We start from the raw sequence: 18,635 nt of genomic DNA, 5'->3' as shown, positions 1-18,635 counted from the left end.
ACCCGGACAGGGCCTCTCACCCTCCACCAGACAAAGGCCCAGGACTGAGCCTTCTGACCCACACTCTTCAGATGAGTCCACGGATGGTTCTGAGTTGTCAGACCACCAGGAGGAGGCTTATTCGCCCTATGAGGATTCTGATGCTGAAGAATCTATCCCTTCGGCCTCCCCTCCTGAAGAGTTTTCCTTTGGTGAGACTTTACACTCAATGAGAGATCATTTTCAATGGCAAGGTCAGGAATTCTCTGATTCTAGAAAAAGATTAAGGACCTTTTTACATTTGCCTCAGCATAGGCCCTTAGCTATACCTCCTGTTTTGAATGTAATTGATGATGTGTACAATGATGTCAGCACAGCCCCTGATACTCTTCCCCCGGCCCCTGCCAAACCTGATAGATACTACAGGGTCCCGGATTCTCATTTCCATCTGTATAAAGCCCATTCTGCAGACCCAGAAACTATTACTCTGGGCCCTAAAGGGGTTGCGGCTGCCACTGCCAAAAATCCTCTACCTTCTGAAAGAGAGTCTAGAGCTTCAGAGAGATGGGGAAAGAAGGTATATACTTCTGCAACTCTTTCCGTCAGGGCACTAAATTGTCAATTTCATATGATACAGTACCAAGAGTATTTGTTAGATGAACTGAACAAGAAGCTTTCTTCTCCTGAGCCCCTTGACCGTAAATCCCTTCAGGATTTGGTACACAACTCACAGCAGGTTAGTAATCATTTCTTAAAGTGTGGATCTGAAGTAGGCAGACTTCATTTGTCTGCAACCTGTGGGTATCGGATCCGACCTCGGATCCGAGCCGGCATTTCAAAAGCTTAGGCTCCTAGCTCCTCCCTCTACCCATAACCCCTTGCCAAGCCCTGACTGACCTCAGATTTCGTTTGCCGCTTTCAAGTTTCGACGGATTCCTTGAGCTCCTAGTGCAGATAAGTTTTCTGACAGGAAAATTTTGTAAAATTTAACCTTTTTTGATTATTTTAAATAGAAGTGTGTCTGTTAGGCTTTCCTTCCTCTACCTTTTATTTTTTCTTCCCGGGTTTGCGTAGTTTGAGTGGTTTGTGTGTGTTTAGGCCTGTTAGGGCTAGAGTATGTCTGAAGCCCATAAGGCAGTTTTTTCTAAGTGCACCGAGTGTGGCCATAAGCTGTCCCTGGCGGATGGCCACACTCGGTGTGTTAAATGCTTGGAGGTTGAACACCTGTCATCTGGTTGTACCATTTGTGCAGGGTTCAACCCCTGAGCTTTGAGGGAGCGGAGGTCGAAGCTGGTTCTGGCGGGACTTCTCCCTCCAGACACCGCTTCGGCTTCTGCCCCTTCTACACAGCAAGCAGTTGCTGTGGGCTCTCCTCCACCGGCTGGGACTCAACCTCCCTCTAAGATGCTGGAGGAGAGAGAGTCTTCTAGGGAGAGAAAGAAGGAGGCACAGGAGAGGCACCACAAACGGAGAGCTGAAACCTCTAGTTCAGCTCCTCCATCCAAGCGGGCCTCTCCTGTGCCTTCTAGTTTCCTCCTCCTCGGCTCCACTCCCTCGGTTCTCTCCTGGGCCCGAGGAGGAGGCTAGCCTTCAGCGAGGTCCCCAAGCTCTCTAGGTCCGCTTGGTGGCCTCGACTAGATCTACCTTCTCCATGAGTGAAGCAGACATGGACCGGATGATGAGGAAATTCATCCAGGCCCAAATGCAAATGGGAGTGCTCCTAGCCCCAATCCGGGAGGGCTTCACCCTTTTTTCGCCTTTGGCTCCTTCTGCACCCACACCATGGGTTCGGAGCTGTCAGCGCCGGGCAGAGTTGGATCCGGGGGGGTGGTCGGATCCGATAGGTCGGCGCACCTCGGACCCGTCCCATCCCTTGAGTGCCGGGTGCCCGGACCCGACCTCGAGCCGAGGACCGAGCCTCGGATCCGAGGGAGCTGGTGTCTTGGCTCCGTCTAGGTCGGAGCACACCGTCTCGGATCCGACGGTCGGTTCCAGCTCCGATCCGCGTCGGATCCAGTGGGGTCGGCTCGGGGTTCAGAGAAGCTGGCTCCCTCGGCCTTCGACGTAGTGGAAAGGGCACTGTTGAGGACTTCAACCCCGGTCCCTGCCACGGCTCCATCCCGCACTCCTTGCAGTTGGGCCAGGCTCCCACCAGCCGGTCCCAGGGACAGCCCGCCTCGATGTCCCAAGTAGTTCCCTTGGAACATCCAGCTGGAAGAGTACTCCTCGGACAGCCCCAAGAAGTACCTCGGGCGTAAGTGCAAAGGAGGCACATGGACTCCCCGAGTCCGCTATCAAGACACAGACTTGGATGAAGGGAGGGCTCCCCAAGGTCACCCCTGAAGACGTCTCATTTGGAGACATTATGGAAATGTTGAGGATCAGGGGGTGGTCTGCCCCAAGGCCTCCTCAGACGAGTCTGTGTTCTTGGAGGCATTCGAGGCGGCCCATCTACCTCTTGGGTGTCCCTCCTGCCGACCCTCTGGTGGACCTTATATCCACCAGAGCGTGGAAGGATCCGGACACCGTTGAGCCTGTACCCAAGCGTCCTGACCGTATCCTTTCCCTCCGGCGGACCGCACTCACTGGAGCAAAGGCCCCCCCGTAGATGCCATGATGATGGCTGCAGCCACTAAGAGGAATTGGCCCAGGAGAGTCCTCTATGCATCCTCCGGCAAGGAGTCCCGCTCGATGGATCGCATTGGGAAGCGAGTTTTCAGTTCAGCAACCTTCTCTTTGAGAGCTGAACTACATGGCACACGGCATCAGGATGCAGCGGATTTGATTAAAGAATACGCTGCATCTCCCCCAGAGTCCATGTCGGGTGAGGACAAGCAGGTATACTCCACCCGAATGGCCACTCTTAGAGCAGTTTCTAACACATCTATGCGGCTACTTTCTCACGCTACCGAGGGAGCCGCTAGAGCCAGCGGAGCAGGCCTAGTCATGAGGCGGCAGGCCTGGCTCCGCCACTGTGATTTCGCAGAGCCCTTCAAGGCGACTTTCGCGAATGCCCCTTTGATGGTTCTGCCTTGTTTGGCAAAACTGTTCGAAACATTGGTCCAGAGCGAGAAGGACGGAAGACGCTGTCTGCCGTCGTCCGCTTCTCAGCTCCCCAGAGGTCCTTCTCAAGAACCAAAAGGGACAGAAGAAGATGTGGTTCGAAGTCGCAGCAGTCCCAACCTGCTCGATAACCAGTCCTCCCGTGGCAGAGGAGGACAGGGAGGTCGCCGTCCTAGAGGCAGGGGCTCCTAGAAACTTTGGGTCCAGAGAACCTTTCTCTGATAGGCCCACGCAGCAGCCCTGAAGGGTTGCCCGGCTGTCCGTCTCTGGAGGCAGTCGGGGCTTCGAGGCACCTAACTTCTTGGGAGTCCATCACAACAGACCGTTGGGTGCTTGGCGTGATATCCAGAGGTTATACAATTCCCTGTACAAAGTTCCCAGATCTCGCAGCCTCCCAGATGTACCACCCGACCAAAGGGAGGCAGCAGCTATCGAAATCGGACAGCTGCTAGAAAAAGCTATCCAGTCGTCCCCAGATCAAACCGGGTCAGGGTTTTACTCCAGGTTCTTTTAGTGCCAAAGAAAACGGGGACTTAAGACCGATCTTAGATCTTTCCCTGCTGAACCTGTCAGTAACCAAGCAAAGTTCGGATGGTCACCCTTCAATCTATACTCCCCTCTTGAGGGAGAACGACTGGATGTGCTCCATCGACCTCAAGGACGCTGTACTACCACATTCGCATGGACAGACGGTCCAGGAGGTTTCTTCGCTTCCGGCTGGGAGCCAGTCATTATCAGTTCAGGGTCCTCCCCTTTGGTCTCACCTCAGACCCCAGGGTGTTCACCAAGGTACTAGCGGTTGTAGCGGCCCACCTGAGGCTCCAGGGATTACAGGTCTTTCCGTACCTGGACGACTGGCTCCTGACGGCATCATCAAGGCATCTTCTGTGCTCAGCCAGGGACTACTTCCTTCGTATAGCCCCAAGGCTGGGCATCACTCTCAACTGGGAGAAATCTTTACTGCACCCCACACAAATTATAGATTTCATAGGAGGAAGGCTAAACACCAGGTCAATGCGAGCCTTCCTCACCCCAGACAGAATTTCCAACCTGAAGTGTCATGTCGCAGCGGTCCTGCAACCATTTCCGACAGCAGCTTCGGTCCTGAGGGCCCTAGGTTCGATGGCGGCAGCTATCCCGCTTCTTATTCATGCGCGCTTACGCATGCGGGTTCTTCAATGGACCCTTCAGGTTCAGTGGTCCCCTCTCTGTTCCTCTCTCAACAGTCCGATAGCGGTCAGCAAAGCATGCAAGGATTCCCTTCTTTAGTGGCTTCGGTCTCCGGAGCCTCTGACAGGGAGACCTTTTTGTGCAGCATTTCCCCGAGCCACAGTGACCACGGACGCTTCTTGCCTCGGGTGGGGGGGGCATTCTGCGGGGAAGATTGTCCAAGGCACGTGGAACTCCACAGAGACTTCGTTGCATATAAATGTCCTGGAAATGAGGGCTGTGCTCCTAGCGTTGCAAGCACTTCACAACCTTCTTCCTTCAGGGACTATTGCGATTCAGACAGACAACATGTCGGTAGTCTGGTACATCAACAAACAGGAGGAACCAGGTCCTATCCCCTTTGTCGAGAGGCCATGAGAGTCTGGGAATGGGCAATTTCCACCAAACGCTTTCTTGTAGCAACGCACATTCCGGGAAAATCCAACACCCTTGCGGACAAACTCAGTCGCACCATTCTTTCCCCTCACGAGTGGTCTCTCAATCCTCAGGTAGTGAAGAAGATTTTTGCCATTTGGGGGTAACCCTGTTGCGATCTTTTTGCCTCTCACTCAAACGCCAAATGCGACAATTTCTTCGCTCTGCTTCCCCCACCAGGGGAATTCCCGAGAGATGCGCTGGTGCATGCTTGGCCTCCCGGTGACACCATTCCTTTGGACATATCTACTCCTGCACGTGGGGCAGCTAGGCCCCCTGCTTCCATGTCCATTAAGGCCTTCTCCAGGACTAAAGCTGCTAAACTTTCTAAGGCTTTGCCTCCCAAGACTACCTCCCAGAGGCCTTCCTCTAGTACTCAGATCCTCAGCCTTGCAGAGGACCTTATTTCTTTAATTAGAGGTTCACAACCTCACCCGGACAGGGCCTCTCACCCTCCACCAGACAAAAGGCCCAGGACTGAGCCTTCTGACCCACACTCTTCAGATGAGTCCACGGATGGTTCTGAGTTGTCAGACCACCAGGAGGAGGCTTATTCGCCCTATGAGGATTCTGATGCTGAAGAATCTATCCCTTCGGCCTCCCCTCCTGAAGAGTTTTCCTTTGGTGAGACTTTACACTCAATGAGAGATCATTTTCAATGGCAAGGTCAGGAATTCTCTGATTCTAGAAAAAGATTAAGGACCTTTTTACATTTGCCTCAGCATAGGCCTTTAGCTATACCTCCTGTTTTGAATGTAATTGATGATGTGTACAATGATGTCAGCACAGCCCCTGATACTCTTCCCCCGGCCCCTGCCAAACCTGATAGATACTACAGGGTCCCGGATTCTCATTTCCCTCTGTATAAAGCCCATTCTGCAGACCCAGAAACTATTACTCTGGGCCCTAAAGGGGTTGCGGCTGCCACTGCCAAAAATCCTCTACCTTCTGAAAGAGAGTCTAGAGCTTTAGAGAGATGGGGAAAGAAGGTATATACTTCTGCAACTCTTTCCGTCAGGGCACTAAATTGTCAATTTCATATGATACAGGACCAAGAGTATTTGTTAGATGAACTGAACAAGAAGCTTTCTTCTCCTGAGCCCCTTGACCGTAAATCTCTTCAGGATTTGGTACACAACTCACAGCAGGTTAGTAATCATTTCTTAAAGTGTGGTTATGATGCATTGGAGGCTTCATTTAGGTCAGCTATAACTGGGGCAGTTATTCGTAGGCATGCCTGGCTGAAGGAACAATCTTTGCCAGACCATGTTAAAGCTAAACTCCTGGATGCTCCAATGGAGAAACAAAATTTATTTGGCTCCTCTGCTCGGGAGGTCTTAAAAAAGTATGAAGAAAAGGCAAAATCTGTGCAAACAGTTAAGGATTTCCTACAAGTACAACCACCGAGATTTAGCAGAAACTGGCCTACTAAGAATTGGTCCTTTCCAGACTCGGACAGAGCCCAGAGAGGCAGGAACAGAAGCCCCAGAGGCAGAGGCCAATCTATGGGCTCTTACAGAGGCCGTCAGTGGCAACCTGCCAACCAGAGAGGTAGTGCAACAGCAGCAACAACAACTACTACACCAGGACAGGCTCAATGACTTTACTCTGATTCCACCCACCAGGGCTCAACTGGAAGCACCCTTGGGCGGAAAGCTTGCTTTATTCTCAAAAAATTGGCATTATATTACAAGGGACACATGGACACTGCAAATAATAGACAAAGGATACAGGTTCCACTTCCACACTTTGCCAAAAAGAACCGGAATGCCAAACCTACCACCAAATCAGAGGGCAGAGGCTTTAAAGCAGATCAACAACTTGCTTCAAATGAAAGCCATAGAAAAAGTACCACTTTCAGAACAAGGCCAAGGATTTTACTCCAGACTATTCCTTGTACCAAGAAAAGAAAATCAATGGAGGCCTATTCTCTACCTGTCCGCACTGAATACTTTCCTCATTGTGCCAAAATTCAAGATGCTGACCCTACAGCAACTTCTTCCCATGTTGGGCAAGGAGTCTTGGCTGGTGACTCTAGATCTCAAGGAGGCATACCTGCACGTCCCTATTCGACCAAACTGCAGAAGACACCTCAGATTTCTTGCAGGATCAGAGCATTAACAATTCTCAGCATTGCCCTTTGGCTTATCTACTGCGCCCAGAGTATTCACGAAATGCCTGGCATCAGTAATTGCACACTGCAGACTTCAGGGGATTCAAATCTACCCTTATCTGGACGACTGCCTTATACAAGCGGACAACAAGGTAAATTTGATAAAAGACTTGGCCTATGCCATCCGCCTACTACAGGCATTGGGATACACAGTCAACATCCAAAAATCAAGACTTGTTCCATCCCAAAGGATAACCTTTCTGGGTGCGGATCTAGACACAACCACCCAAATGGCCTTTCTCACAGAAGAAAAACAAAAATAACTTCCAGATTACTTTATGAATCTGACAAGACAAGCTCAGCTTACTGCAAGGAAAATCCTGCAGGCCCTGGGTTATATGGCATCCTGCATAATACTGATACCACAGGCCAGGCTGCATATGAGAAAATTACAATGGTATCTAAGGAGTGTATGGTCTCAACACAGTCACAGTTTGGAAACTTTGATACCAATCATTCCTTGCCTTCAAAAGGAATTCCTGTGGTGGGCTCAGGCCTGCCAGTTCAACAGAGGATTGCCTTTCAACAAACCAAAAACAAAACAAACCATCACCACGGACGCTTCAGACCGAGGATGGGGAGCACACATGGAGGACAAATGTATCCAAGGCCTATGGTCTCAAAGACAGCTACACATGCACATAAACCAAAAGGAAATGCTGGCAGTGATGCATGCAATCGAGGCTTTCAAACCCTTCCTCCATCAAGGCCACCTGTTAATAAGGACAGACAACACCACGGTCATGTGGTACATAAACAAGCAGGGAGGTACACACTCCTACCCTCTATGCCGGCTGGCTATGAATCTATGGGAGCTATGCATGAAACTCAATATCCAACTGCAGTCCCAGTTCGTGCCAGGAAAGGAAAATACACTGGCAGACAGCTTAAGCAGAACTACCATGGATGCACATGAGTGGATGCTGCACCCAGACATCTTCCAACTCATAACAAAGGCATGGGGAACGCCGGAGATAGATCTATTCGCATCCCCCCTCAGCCATCAACTGAAGACATTCTGCTCAAGGACATACCACCCACAAGCATGGAGGGTGGACTCTCATTCAGCTGGAAAGCTCTAAAAGTATATGCCTTCCCACCTCTCCCTTTAATGTACAAGGTTCTACTGAAGATCAGGGAGGAACAGCCAAGAGTGATTCTGATAGCTCCAGACTGGCCAAGGCAACACTGGTACCCACTATTGAGGAGCATGTCACAGGCAAAACCATGGCCTCTCCCCCTATGGCCCCTTCTTCTGACGCAGAACAATTTCATGATCATGCATCCCAACTTAAAAACATTGCAGCTAACTGCCTGGAAAATCCCTTAAAACCAAAACAAAATGTTTTATCACAGACAGTGAAGGACATTATCATGGAAGCTCGCCGGCCTTCCACAAGGAAGACATACTCAGCAAAATGGAAAAGATTTTTCATCTGGAACACATCAAAAGGCTTAGATGTGGCAGTGGCAGACATGGCACATATTCTGGAATACTTAGCAGAACTGTTCCACAATGGCCTTTCCATTCTTCCATTAAGATTCATGCCTCAGCAATTTCAGCGGAATACAATTTGGATCCACCTATCTTCTCACACCCTCTACTCAAGCAATTTCTGAGAGGGATCAAAAATATCAAACCCCCAAGAAAACCCCCTTTACCTGCTTGGGATCTCAACTTTGTCTTGGAGAAACTAACACTTCCTCCTTTTGAAGCAGCAGCATCAGCGGATCTCCAGTTTCTGTCTTGGAAAACTGCATTCCTTCTGGCAATAACTTCAGCAAGAAGAGTATCGGAGTTACAAGCATTAATGGCAGTACAGCCATTTCTTATCTTCCATCAGGACAGAGTTACACTAAGAACTAATCCTACTTTTATGCCAAAGGTGGTATCTAGGGTATCCTTGAACCAAGCTATTCACTTGCCTTTTTTCTTCCCAAATCCACAGAGTAGAGGGGAAAAACTTCTGCACACCATGGATATACACAGACAACTACGCTACTACTTGGACAGGACTAAAAGTAGCAGAAAAACTGGCCAACTATTGGTAGCATATGCTGCTGGGGTGCAAGGAAAAGCAATTTCCAAACAATTTCAAAATGGATAGGAAATTGCATTCGATTTTGTTACTTCTTTCATGGAAAGTCAGTTCCTGCAAACATCAGGCCTCATTCCACAAGGGCCACGGCCACCACTACAGCCTTCCTACGAGGGGTGGCTACCAAGGACATTTTAGAAGCTGCTACTTGGAGCTCCGTGCATACATTTACCAAACATTACAATCTACCTTTATACTCCAGATCCAGAGCAGGCTTTGCCACTGCAGTCCTGCAGGGGATCTTAACTACACCATCCTTTTCTTAGTGCCTCCTCCCCCATATTAGCTATGGTATTCTACCCATATGTTATGACTGCAGATGCATCCTTGAAGGACATAGTACAGTTTTGTACCTACCATAAATGTAGATGTCCGATAGGTATGCATCTGCAGTCAGGTTTACCTCCTCCTACGCCTCTGTGGTATTCCTAGGGTGTTTACCCCTCTTTTAGCTAGCTGGGGGAATCTATTATGGTGTATTTGTTTGTATATACTTGTGTGTGTGTGTATATATATATATATATATATATATATATCTATAATTTTGCAAATGTTTGGAATTCTACTGCATTTCTCCAAATTTAGCCTTCCTAGAGGGCACTTGGCATCTGGGGCAAGAAAAACTGAGGAAAATGGCGTTGGCTGATGCTTTTATACTCCAGACGCTCTGACGCCGGGGAAGGTGCGACATCAGCCGAGGCCAGACCCAGACTTTGGAATCCGGCCGACCGAAGGGCTGCCTGAGGCAGGACAAACCCATATGTTATGACTGCAGATGCATACCTGTCGGACATCTACATTTATGGTAGGTACAAAACTGTACTTTCCTCCTTTCGAGCCAGCTGCTACTACAGATTTAAAATTCCTTTCTTGGAAAACAGCTTCCCTTTTAGCCATCACTTCAGCAAGAAGGGTATCTGAATTACAGGCCCTTATGGCAGTGGAGCCTTTCATCATCTTTCATGCGGACAGGGGGTGTCCCTCAGGACCAATCCCTCTTTCATGCCAAAGGTGGCATACAGTGTGGCCTTTAATCAGTCCATTCATTTGCCTACCTTCTTTCCTAATCCAAAGAAGAAAGGGAAACGGATACTGCACTCCTTAGATGTGCACAGACAGCTTAGATTCTACTTGGACAGGTCTAAACCTCAAAGGAAGTCTTAACTGCTGGTGGCATTTGCTGCAGGGACAGAGGGGAAGGCTATTTCAAAGCGAACTGTCTCCAAATGGATAAGCTATTGTATTCACTTCTGCTATAAGCACCATGGAAAACCTATCCCACAGAGGATCAGATCCCACTCAACCATGGCTGCATCTACCTCTACAGCCTTTCTCAGAGATATACCTACCAGGGACATCCTAGAAGCTGCTACCTGGAGTTCTGTACATACTTTCACCAAGCATTACCATTTGCCAATTTTCTCTAAAGCCAGAGCTGGCTTTATCCCTGCAGTTTTGCAGGGCCTTATAGCTGGTCCTAATGCTGTCTAAATTCCTCCTCCCAGCCTTAGCTTTGGGAATCTACCCAAATGTAATCACTGCAACAGTGAAACAAGAAGAACATAGTAGAGTTGTGTACACTTGCCATAAATGTAGATGTTCGAGTGTGTTCACTGTTGCAGTCCTGGTTACCCTCCCTCCAGGCCCCTAACTTATTTTGGCTATACCTTTTCTCTCCTTTTCAATGCTTAAAAGCTTTTTGGTGTATTTGCTTTTTTGTTTGAGGTATAACCTTGTATATTTATAGATTTAATTGCTTCCCATTAGGGGGGCACCAGACATCTGGGGCAAGAAAAACTCATGTAATGACGTCGGCTGCATGTTTTATACCCTTGACGACCTGACGTCGCAGAAGAAGAGACAGCAACTGATGCAGGACCCAAGACTTTGTTAATCAGGCCGACTGAGGGCTACCTGCAAGCAGATAACCCAAATGCAATGGCTGCAACAGTGAATACACTCGAACATCTACATTTATGGTAAGTGTACACAACTGTACTCTTTTCTCCCCGGGCCTCCACTGAAAATGGGCTCCCTGAGCCCAGTAGACATCCCTGGCCATCAAACTGGAAAATAAATAAATAAATAAATTTTCCCTTCATGGCAGTCTCCTTGGATGTCGCCAGGGTTGGAGGGGTTGTTGTTAGGGGTAGGACAGTTCAAGGTTTGTTGAGGCCAGTTTGCACGTAAAGATGCTGTAGATGAGAGTGATTTCTCTGACCTTACAAATCTGTCTTGTGGTTCTCTTGCCATGGACAGTCAACGTGGTAGCAGTATGATATATGAAGAAATGAAGTAAACTCACTGTTCCCCTTACACCTGGAGAAGAGTGACTTGAAGTGGGACATGTTGTTTTCTCAGTCCAGACCACATTCCTGAGGAAGCCAGCTCTTTAGTGGATAAAGTCAATCACCGAGTTCTTATGCCTCTAGTGGTCCCTCAATCCAACAATAACACATAGCCACTTAGAGCACTGTGAGAAGCCTTGCTGTAACCTTTTTACAACTTGTGTCATTCAACATCTCCCATAGCTCCTTTGGTACCATGGACCTTGTTATTGGAGTTTCCTTCTTTGTCTCTTGAATTATTTAATTTCTTGTTAGCCTTCACTTTTTCACATTGTTGGGCATTAGGTCTAATGACTCCCTTATTACTTTTTTTTTTTTTTTAACAAGCAATTCAAAATTCAGTTTAGTAGTTTGGTAGTCTAGTGGCTACATAGTCTTGTAATATTGAGTGTATCCTACTTCTAGCAGAACATTTTCTTATTGCATTACAATATAATTGTATGTTTAATGTAATGTTGAGGTGACTTACCCTGGCATGTTTGCAATCTCTAGTGATGGACAAAGGCAGTACAGAAAAGATATTATGAAAACACCATCCCATCAGCACTAATCTCCTCAAAACCCTCTGAGTCTTTGTTTGTGATCCCTTCCTCAGTGTCACTTATGTTTATTTTAGTGGGGTGGACTCTGTACCTGGTAAAACTTCTCCTGCATTGGTGAATTGAGGGTCAACATTTGAGATTATGAAGAGCATGAACTCTTCTTCCTCAGCAGCCTTTTCATAGCCTCTATAGGTGCAAGCGTCATCCCTAGGCACCCAGTAGTCTGCATCTCATCTCGCTCATATTCCAAGGTTAGAGCTGTGCAGATGGCCTTGAATGACCTGTGCATGTTTACTCTGAGTCTTTCTGAAAGTTGGACTCTTTCCCAGTGTTTGTAGCGAGAAGACATGCAGTTGTGGTGGCCCAGTGTCTCAACCGAGTCTTTCACCTCCAACACCGATTTGGATGATTGAGAGGGTTACTCCCAGGTCCCCTCCAGAAGACACCACCTTTGTTGAGATCTTGGAGTTGATGACACTCTCAGTATTAGGTGGTGGTGTGTGAGGCTTAATGACCTGAACCCCTATACCTCCTAAATGGTCCCTCCTTCTAATTGACTGACAGATTAGACTGCCAGGAGGGCATGGCAAGAACCTGACTCTTCTAAAGCGATTCCTAGAAAGACAGACAGGTTTTGTGCCCACCTAAGGATAGACAGAAGTGGTACAAGGTACTTCTAATGGATTCTTTGATTGTAGCAACAGCCACCATGAAGACCGGTCTCATAATACAGCTACTGTCCATTTGCCCAATGAGGGTGATGGGTAAAATGAGAAGCAGGCCCATACCTGAGGCACTTTTGCCCTCTGGTCATTGAATTATGTCACACATGAGCCCCTTCCTAAGAGATTTTTAGGTAGAAGGTTTAGACTATCTGAGAAAGCTGCCCATGTCAGAATCTAGGAAGCAGTTAGAGACTGCATATAGCATGATGTTGAACATTATAAACCTTTCCATGCGTCTCTTCTATAATGCTGCCAACAGAGCAGTGGTGATAACATACTAGGAGACTGCTGAGATGTGCTTCCTGTATCTCCATCTGTTACTTAATTAGCTGTTGCAGGTGCCTCTGTCAAAGAGCTATGGTACGAGTGCTGCTGTGTCTTTCATGCTAGTGTTCTACTTACTTGGGTATAAACAATTTCATTTTTATTCTTGCCAGAGTTTGATCTCACTATAAAAAACACAGCTGTAATTCCAAATCAGTATACCAAAAAAGCTAGTAAATTAGCTGTGCTTATAGTGTAATAATGTAAGCGTACTGAGAAACTTGTGTATGTCTGTCCATGTGGCTGGACTTGGTCCACATGGACCCCTTTCAGCTATGAATATCATAGGCAAGTAATGGAAATAGGTTACTTCTTGATGTGTAGTTAGGTTGAATTTTGTGTGTGCCGAGATCTCCCTGAATGAAATGCCGTTTAGTTGAATGTGGGTGCTGTGGTATTTGTTCAGGTTACTGACTTAATAGGGTTAGGACAGAAATGTTGGTTATCACTGGGGATCGATTTATAGTAAAATTTGTGTGTGTGTTTTGAAAACAAAGTGAGAACACAGTAGTAGCAGTAAACCAAATGGTGGAGTATATCCTCAGGGGAATATATTCCAAAAGTAGTGGTAACTCTTCCACTGCACAGGACACGAGTAAGACCACAAGTACTATATTTATTTCTGGAGGCTGTATAAGGAAAGGAATATCAGACTTCTAGAAAGATTGCAGAGAAGAGCTATGAGAAAGATTTGCTGAATGGAGGGGAGTAGATATGTCAGGAGGCTAGAGAAAATGGGAGAGGGGCATTATGTCAGTTGTCAAGATGATGTCAGGAAGATATGAAAGGGTCATCTGAACAGAGAGAGCAGTAAGGGACACAAGCAGCATGTTTTAGGGACTAACTACTTCTCAGAGCATCAGAATTATTTTTTTTTTCACGGTGAGAGTTGTAGATCATTTGAAAGGATTACCAGAATGAGTGGCGTTGAGGACATACCTTCTTGAGTGCCTCCCTGTATGGGACAGGAAGAAAAAGGGTAAGGGGAAGGTTGAGTTGAAGGAAAGTAGAATGTTGAATGCAGTTAAGACAGGTGTAGATTAACATACAGATATATACATGCACACATCTGTATACATGTTCATGTTTCAAAAATGTCCATCTTTTAGATAACTTGTCTTTTTGTATGTGGAACATTTTTGATACCTTTTTATCTGTTTTATTTTGTCTTAGCTAACCTTCCCCCTACTTTGGCAAAGTCCCAAGTAAGTAGTGTAAGGAAGAACTTAAAACTACATCTTCTGAGTGTGCTGAAGCATCCATCATCCTTAGAATTTCATGCACAGATTACTACACTGCTATTGGACCTTGGAACCCAGCAGCAAGAAATTTTAAGGAACATGCCCAGTTTGAGGGATATGCGAAAACGCCAGCGTGAGGAGAGTGACAAAGGGACCAAAATGTTGAAAATTGGTATGAAATCTCAAATTTAATTTGAAAGGATTAATGGAGTAGGGCACTAGGTCCATATGTACTGCTTTAGTAGATTAACCAGATGTGCAGTTTTGATGTTCTTTTAACTGGTAACATTTAAGAGATTATGGAATGATTATTTAGCCATCTGATTGCCGTCTTAATTCAGTACTTTTTCACAGGGGGAGCTAGAGCCTATCCCACTTCTCACTCAGCAGCATTAGGCATAGAAACTCTCTCACACACACACACACACACACACACACACACACACACACACGTGCTGTCTCTAACAGATGCACCTGCTCTCTCTCTCACACGTGCTGTTGCTTACTCCCTCACACACATGCTGTCGCACATGCTCGCTCTGTCTTGCATGCTCTTACACACATGCTGTTACTCTCGTGAGTGACCTCTGTCACACGTGCACAAGCTGTTGTACTCTGTCTCACATGAGCATATGCACTATCGCGGACTCACTCTCTCTCTTGCGAGCTGTTGCTCTATCTCTCGCTCTCTTGCCCTCTCATGCTTTCTCTCCCCCTCTCGTGCTCACTGTTGCTCTCTCACTCGCACTTACACAGCATGAATGCATACAAATTGGAGGTTCACTAATTCACCTACATTGCACATCTTTAGGATGTGAGACTAAACTGGAGGCCTTGACATCGGCATGGTGGGATGCACGTTTTCCACAAAAGACACCTTGATCAACAGCCAGACTAAAGAACCAAGTTTTAAGACAGAAATCTGGATCTCAGCATCTCTGTGACACCTTAAGCCAATGCCAAGCAGGCTACAGTTGGGCACACCCTGTTGTGTGAATTAATTCCTAATGATAGATGTTATGTTGTCCCATCTCGCCTTCATTCTTGCTGGTTGGGTTCGGAGCTGATCCTCAGCTCCAGCTCGGCCAATTTACTAAAGCTCGAGAACTTTTACTGGCTGGTGGCTACCCCTTCTCCCAACATGCGTAGCGACAGCTACCCAGATCTCGTTTGCCGCTTGCAGCGTCGAGATTGCTCCATACTGGCTCAGGGTAAGTATTTTGTGTATTATATATAGTTACTTGCAACTTTTTTGGTAATTGACTGGTTATATTGACTCATTACAGTGTGTAGTTTTCTTCATTAGTCTAACGACCCCTTTCTCTGCTCTTTGTGGTGTTTTTGGCCATCGTTTTCTCTTTCAGACCTGCTTTCCCCTTAGAGCCCGTTTAAGTTAGAGGGTTCTTCCCTTTCTTCACCCTTTCTCTGGGATTGCCATTTTAGTTAGAGGCTCTCCCCTTTTCCTTTCCTTCCTTCCTTTCTTTAAAAAAAAAAAAAAGATAGTTTAAAAAGTTTTTTACTTTGTGGTTATCAGCCTGTTTACTTCTGCTTGTTGTAGGCTGAGAGTGATAGTTTTTTCTCTGTGGAAGCCTTTTTCCCTGACTACTGCTAGTTATGTCTAAAGAGCCTAAACCCTCCGGGTTTAAAAAATGTGACTTGTGTTGCCAGAAAATGTCCCTTACGGATGGGCACACGAGTTGCGTTTATTGTTTAGGGGCTGTTCGTCTGCAGGACTCTTGCTCCATCTGCCATGCTTTCAGTTCCAGAGTCCTGCAGGAAAGAAAAAATAAGCTTATCTTACGTGGCCTCCTGAAGAAACCCTCAAGATGCCTTGTCTCAGGGTTCTCAGCCAGCCAGAGTGTTTGAGAAACACTCCAAGCCATCGGTTCCAAGGTTGGAACAGACAAAACTTACTGAGAAGCCTTCGGCTCTGTCAGCCCCCAGCATTGACTCCAACAAAGCTAAGTCTTCGGCTGCTCCATCTGTGTCCTCGGAGCTGGTCCAGATCCATAAGAGATCAAGATCTCCCTCTTTGGAGCAGGTACGCTCCGCTGCACAATCTCCTCTGCTGCAACCTGGAGCGGGCAGTCACCAGTCCTCTTCACACTTCTCTCGGTCCTCCAGACTTTCGGATCACGACGTGGAGAGAGTGGTCAACAGGCTCCTCAAGTCACAGGCACTTGCTAAATTACTCTCAAGTCCAGCCCATAAGGATTTGGCTCCTTCGGCCCTCCCAGCTACTCCATCGATTCCTCCTCAGACTCTCTTGAGCTCGGAGCCGGAGTGCATGGAAGTTGTGGTGGTGGAGACGTCGGCTTCGGTTTCTTCTCCCTTATCGGTTCCGACTACCACTCTGATCTCCTCAATGTCTCTGTCTGTCGAGGGTTCTGGGCGCCTAAGCTCTCTTGCCAGCTTTGAGGGGGGAAGTGGCATCGGACCCTTGTCCGATCCTGCTCTCCCTCTTGGAGCTTCCGCGCAGGTGACCTCGGCTCCTACATCGGCCTCGGAACCTTCGCTTCCGGTTCGAAGAAGATCTCCGGGCTCTTCGGAGCTGGAGGCTCCTTCAACTTGGGACTGTGGCACTTTCGAAGTGATGAGCGTGCTGTCGCCTGAGACTGCTCCACCCTCTGCTCCATTGGCTCCTTCTCCCTTGGTGCCTGTGCTGGCCTTTGTCCCTTCTCCTGCCAAGCATAGGGAACCTGTGCACCAGGACGCCCTACTGGGTGACCCCACTTCTTCTGAAACCTCCCCTGAACATTCGGAGGAAGTCCCTCGAAAAGGAAGCATCTAGACTCCCCTAAGTCTATCACTTTGGATATGAACTTGGATGAGTCGGAAGGGTCCCCACGGTCCCCCTCTGAGGATGTCTCTTTTTCAGACATCTTGGAAATCCATAGAGGGGTGGCTGGAAGTCCCTAGCCACTTCTGAGGACGAGTCCATATACCTGGACGCATTTGGTTCCCGACCCTCCACCTCTTGGGTGTCTCCGCCTTTTGACCCATTTTGTCAGTAGTTAGTCGAAAGGTGTGGCACACTCCAGAGACCATGGAACCTGTTCTGAGGAGACCTAACAAATTTATTACAGCTGCTGAAGATAAGTCTTTCCTCTCCAAGGGAGTGCCTGTTGATGCCATGGTGGTGGCAGCAGCCTCCAAGAAGGAACTTGCGGAAACTTCATCTGTCCATCCGCCGAACAGAGTCTCGTACGATGGACAGGTATGGGAAGCGTGATTTTTCTTCAGCGACTTTTACTCTCAGATCGCTTAATTACTTGTCACATTTCACACTACTTCAGAGGGATCTCCTGAAGGAGCAGGGATATACCCTGCAAGATCCTACAGCTGAGGGAGTTGCGAACAGGCAGCTTCCCAGCTTGTGACCTTGACCTCCATGGTAAACTCCTCCTTGAGGCTCATTTCTTATGTGGCAGATGGAGCGAGTAGGGCAGCAGGTACCGGAGTAGCCTTATGTAGACACTCCTGGATGCTCCTTTGTCAATTTGCGGAACCCTTTAAGTCTTCGTTTACCAACACCCCTTTTGACGGCTCGTCCTTGTTTGGGCCTCAGGTAAAAGAGACTCCCACCAGGTGTGAACAGGATGTCAAGACTCTCTCTGTCATAGGGGTCCATTTTTCCACTCCATCTAGACCCTATCCCAAGGGTCAGAAGAGTGGGAAAATGTGGTTCCGAAAATTCCACGGATCTTTGCCTGACACGTGGTGATTTTTTTTCCCCCAGGGGCAGAGGGGCGAAACAATAATGGAAGACACCACCCTCGTGGCAGAGGGGGTCTGCAACAGCAAAGCGATATGCTTTTTCTGCTAGGCCCTTCCAGCACTCCTGAAGGGAGGCCCGGCTGTCCACCTCTGGAGGCAGTCGGGGGCTGACTATCACTGTACCCAGCAGCCTGGCAGTCTATCATGAGGGAAACATGGGTACTGTCGATAATATCCAGGGGGTTACAAAATTCCTTTTTCTTAGCCCCCCTCAAAAGACAAACATTCTATCCCAGATGTTCCACCCAGTCTTTGGGATCATGCAGTCCTAGAGGTTCAAAGATTGCTGGAAAAAAGAGCCATCCAGGAAGTCCCCACAGATCAAATCGGATCCGGAACTTACTTGAGGTTCTTTTTAGTTCCAAAGAAGACAGGGGACTGGAGACTAATCTTGGATCTCAGCAAGCTAAACCGATCAGTAAAAAAGACAAAGTTCTGGATGGTGACACTACAGTCCATTCTTCCCTTCTTGGGTCAGGACAATTGAATGTGCTCCATAGATCTACAGGACGTGTGCTACCATATAAGAATGGACAGGCAATCCAGGAGATTCCTACGCTTCTGGCTGGGAGCCAGTCATTAACAGTTCAGGGCCCTACCCTTTGGTCTCACCACATTCCCCAGGGTGTTCACCAAGTGTATGGCAGCGATCACGGCTCACCTGAGGTGTCTAAGATTCCAGGTGTTTCCATATCTAGATGACTGGCTCCTCAGTGCTAC

General features: G+C 47.8%; 1 protein-coding gene across 2 annotated transcripts in view; it reads left to right on the top strand.

The window, feature by feature from the left end:
- Window positions 1-18,635, top strand: part of SYMPK (symplekin scaffold protein) — a 2,606,756-nt gene that overhangs the window by 586,642 nt on the left and 2,001,479 nt on the right. For both annotated transcript variants that reach the window (XM_044062505.1, XM_044062497.1), the window contains exon 9: window positions 14,071-14,310. In XM_044062505.1, the coding sequence (XP_043918440.1) occupies window positions 14,071-14,310 (240 nt within the window). The remainder of the gene's footprint in view (window positions 1-14,070; window positions 14,311-18,635) is intronic.

Source organism: Protopterus annectens, chromosome 1.part0 (genome assembly GCF_019279795.1).
Source record: "Protopterus annectens isolate FY-2018-M chromosome 1.part0, PAN1.0, whole genome shotgun sequence".
Lineage (NCBI taxonomy): Eukaryota > Metazoa > Chordata > Ceratodontiformes > Protopteridae > Protopterus > Protopterus annectens.
This window is presented reverse-complemented; position numbering and strand designations above follow the sequence as displayed.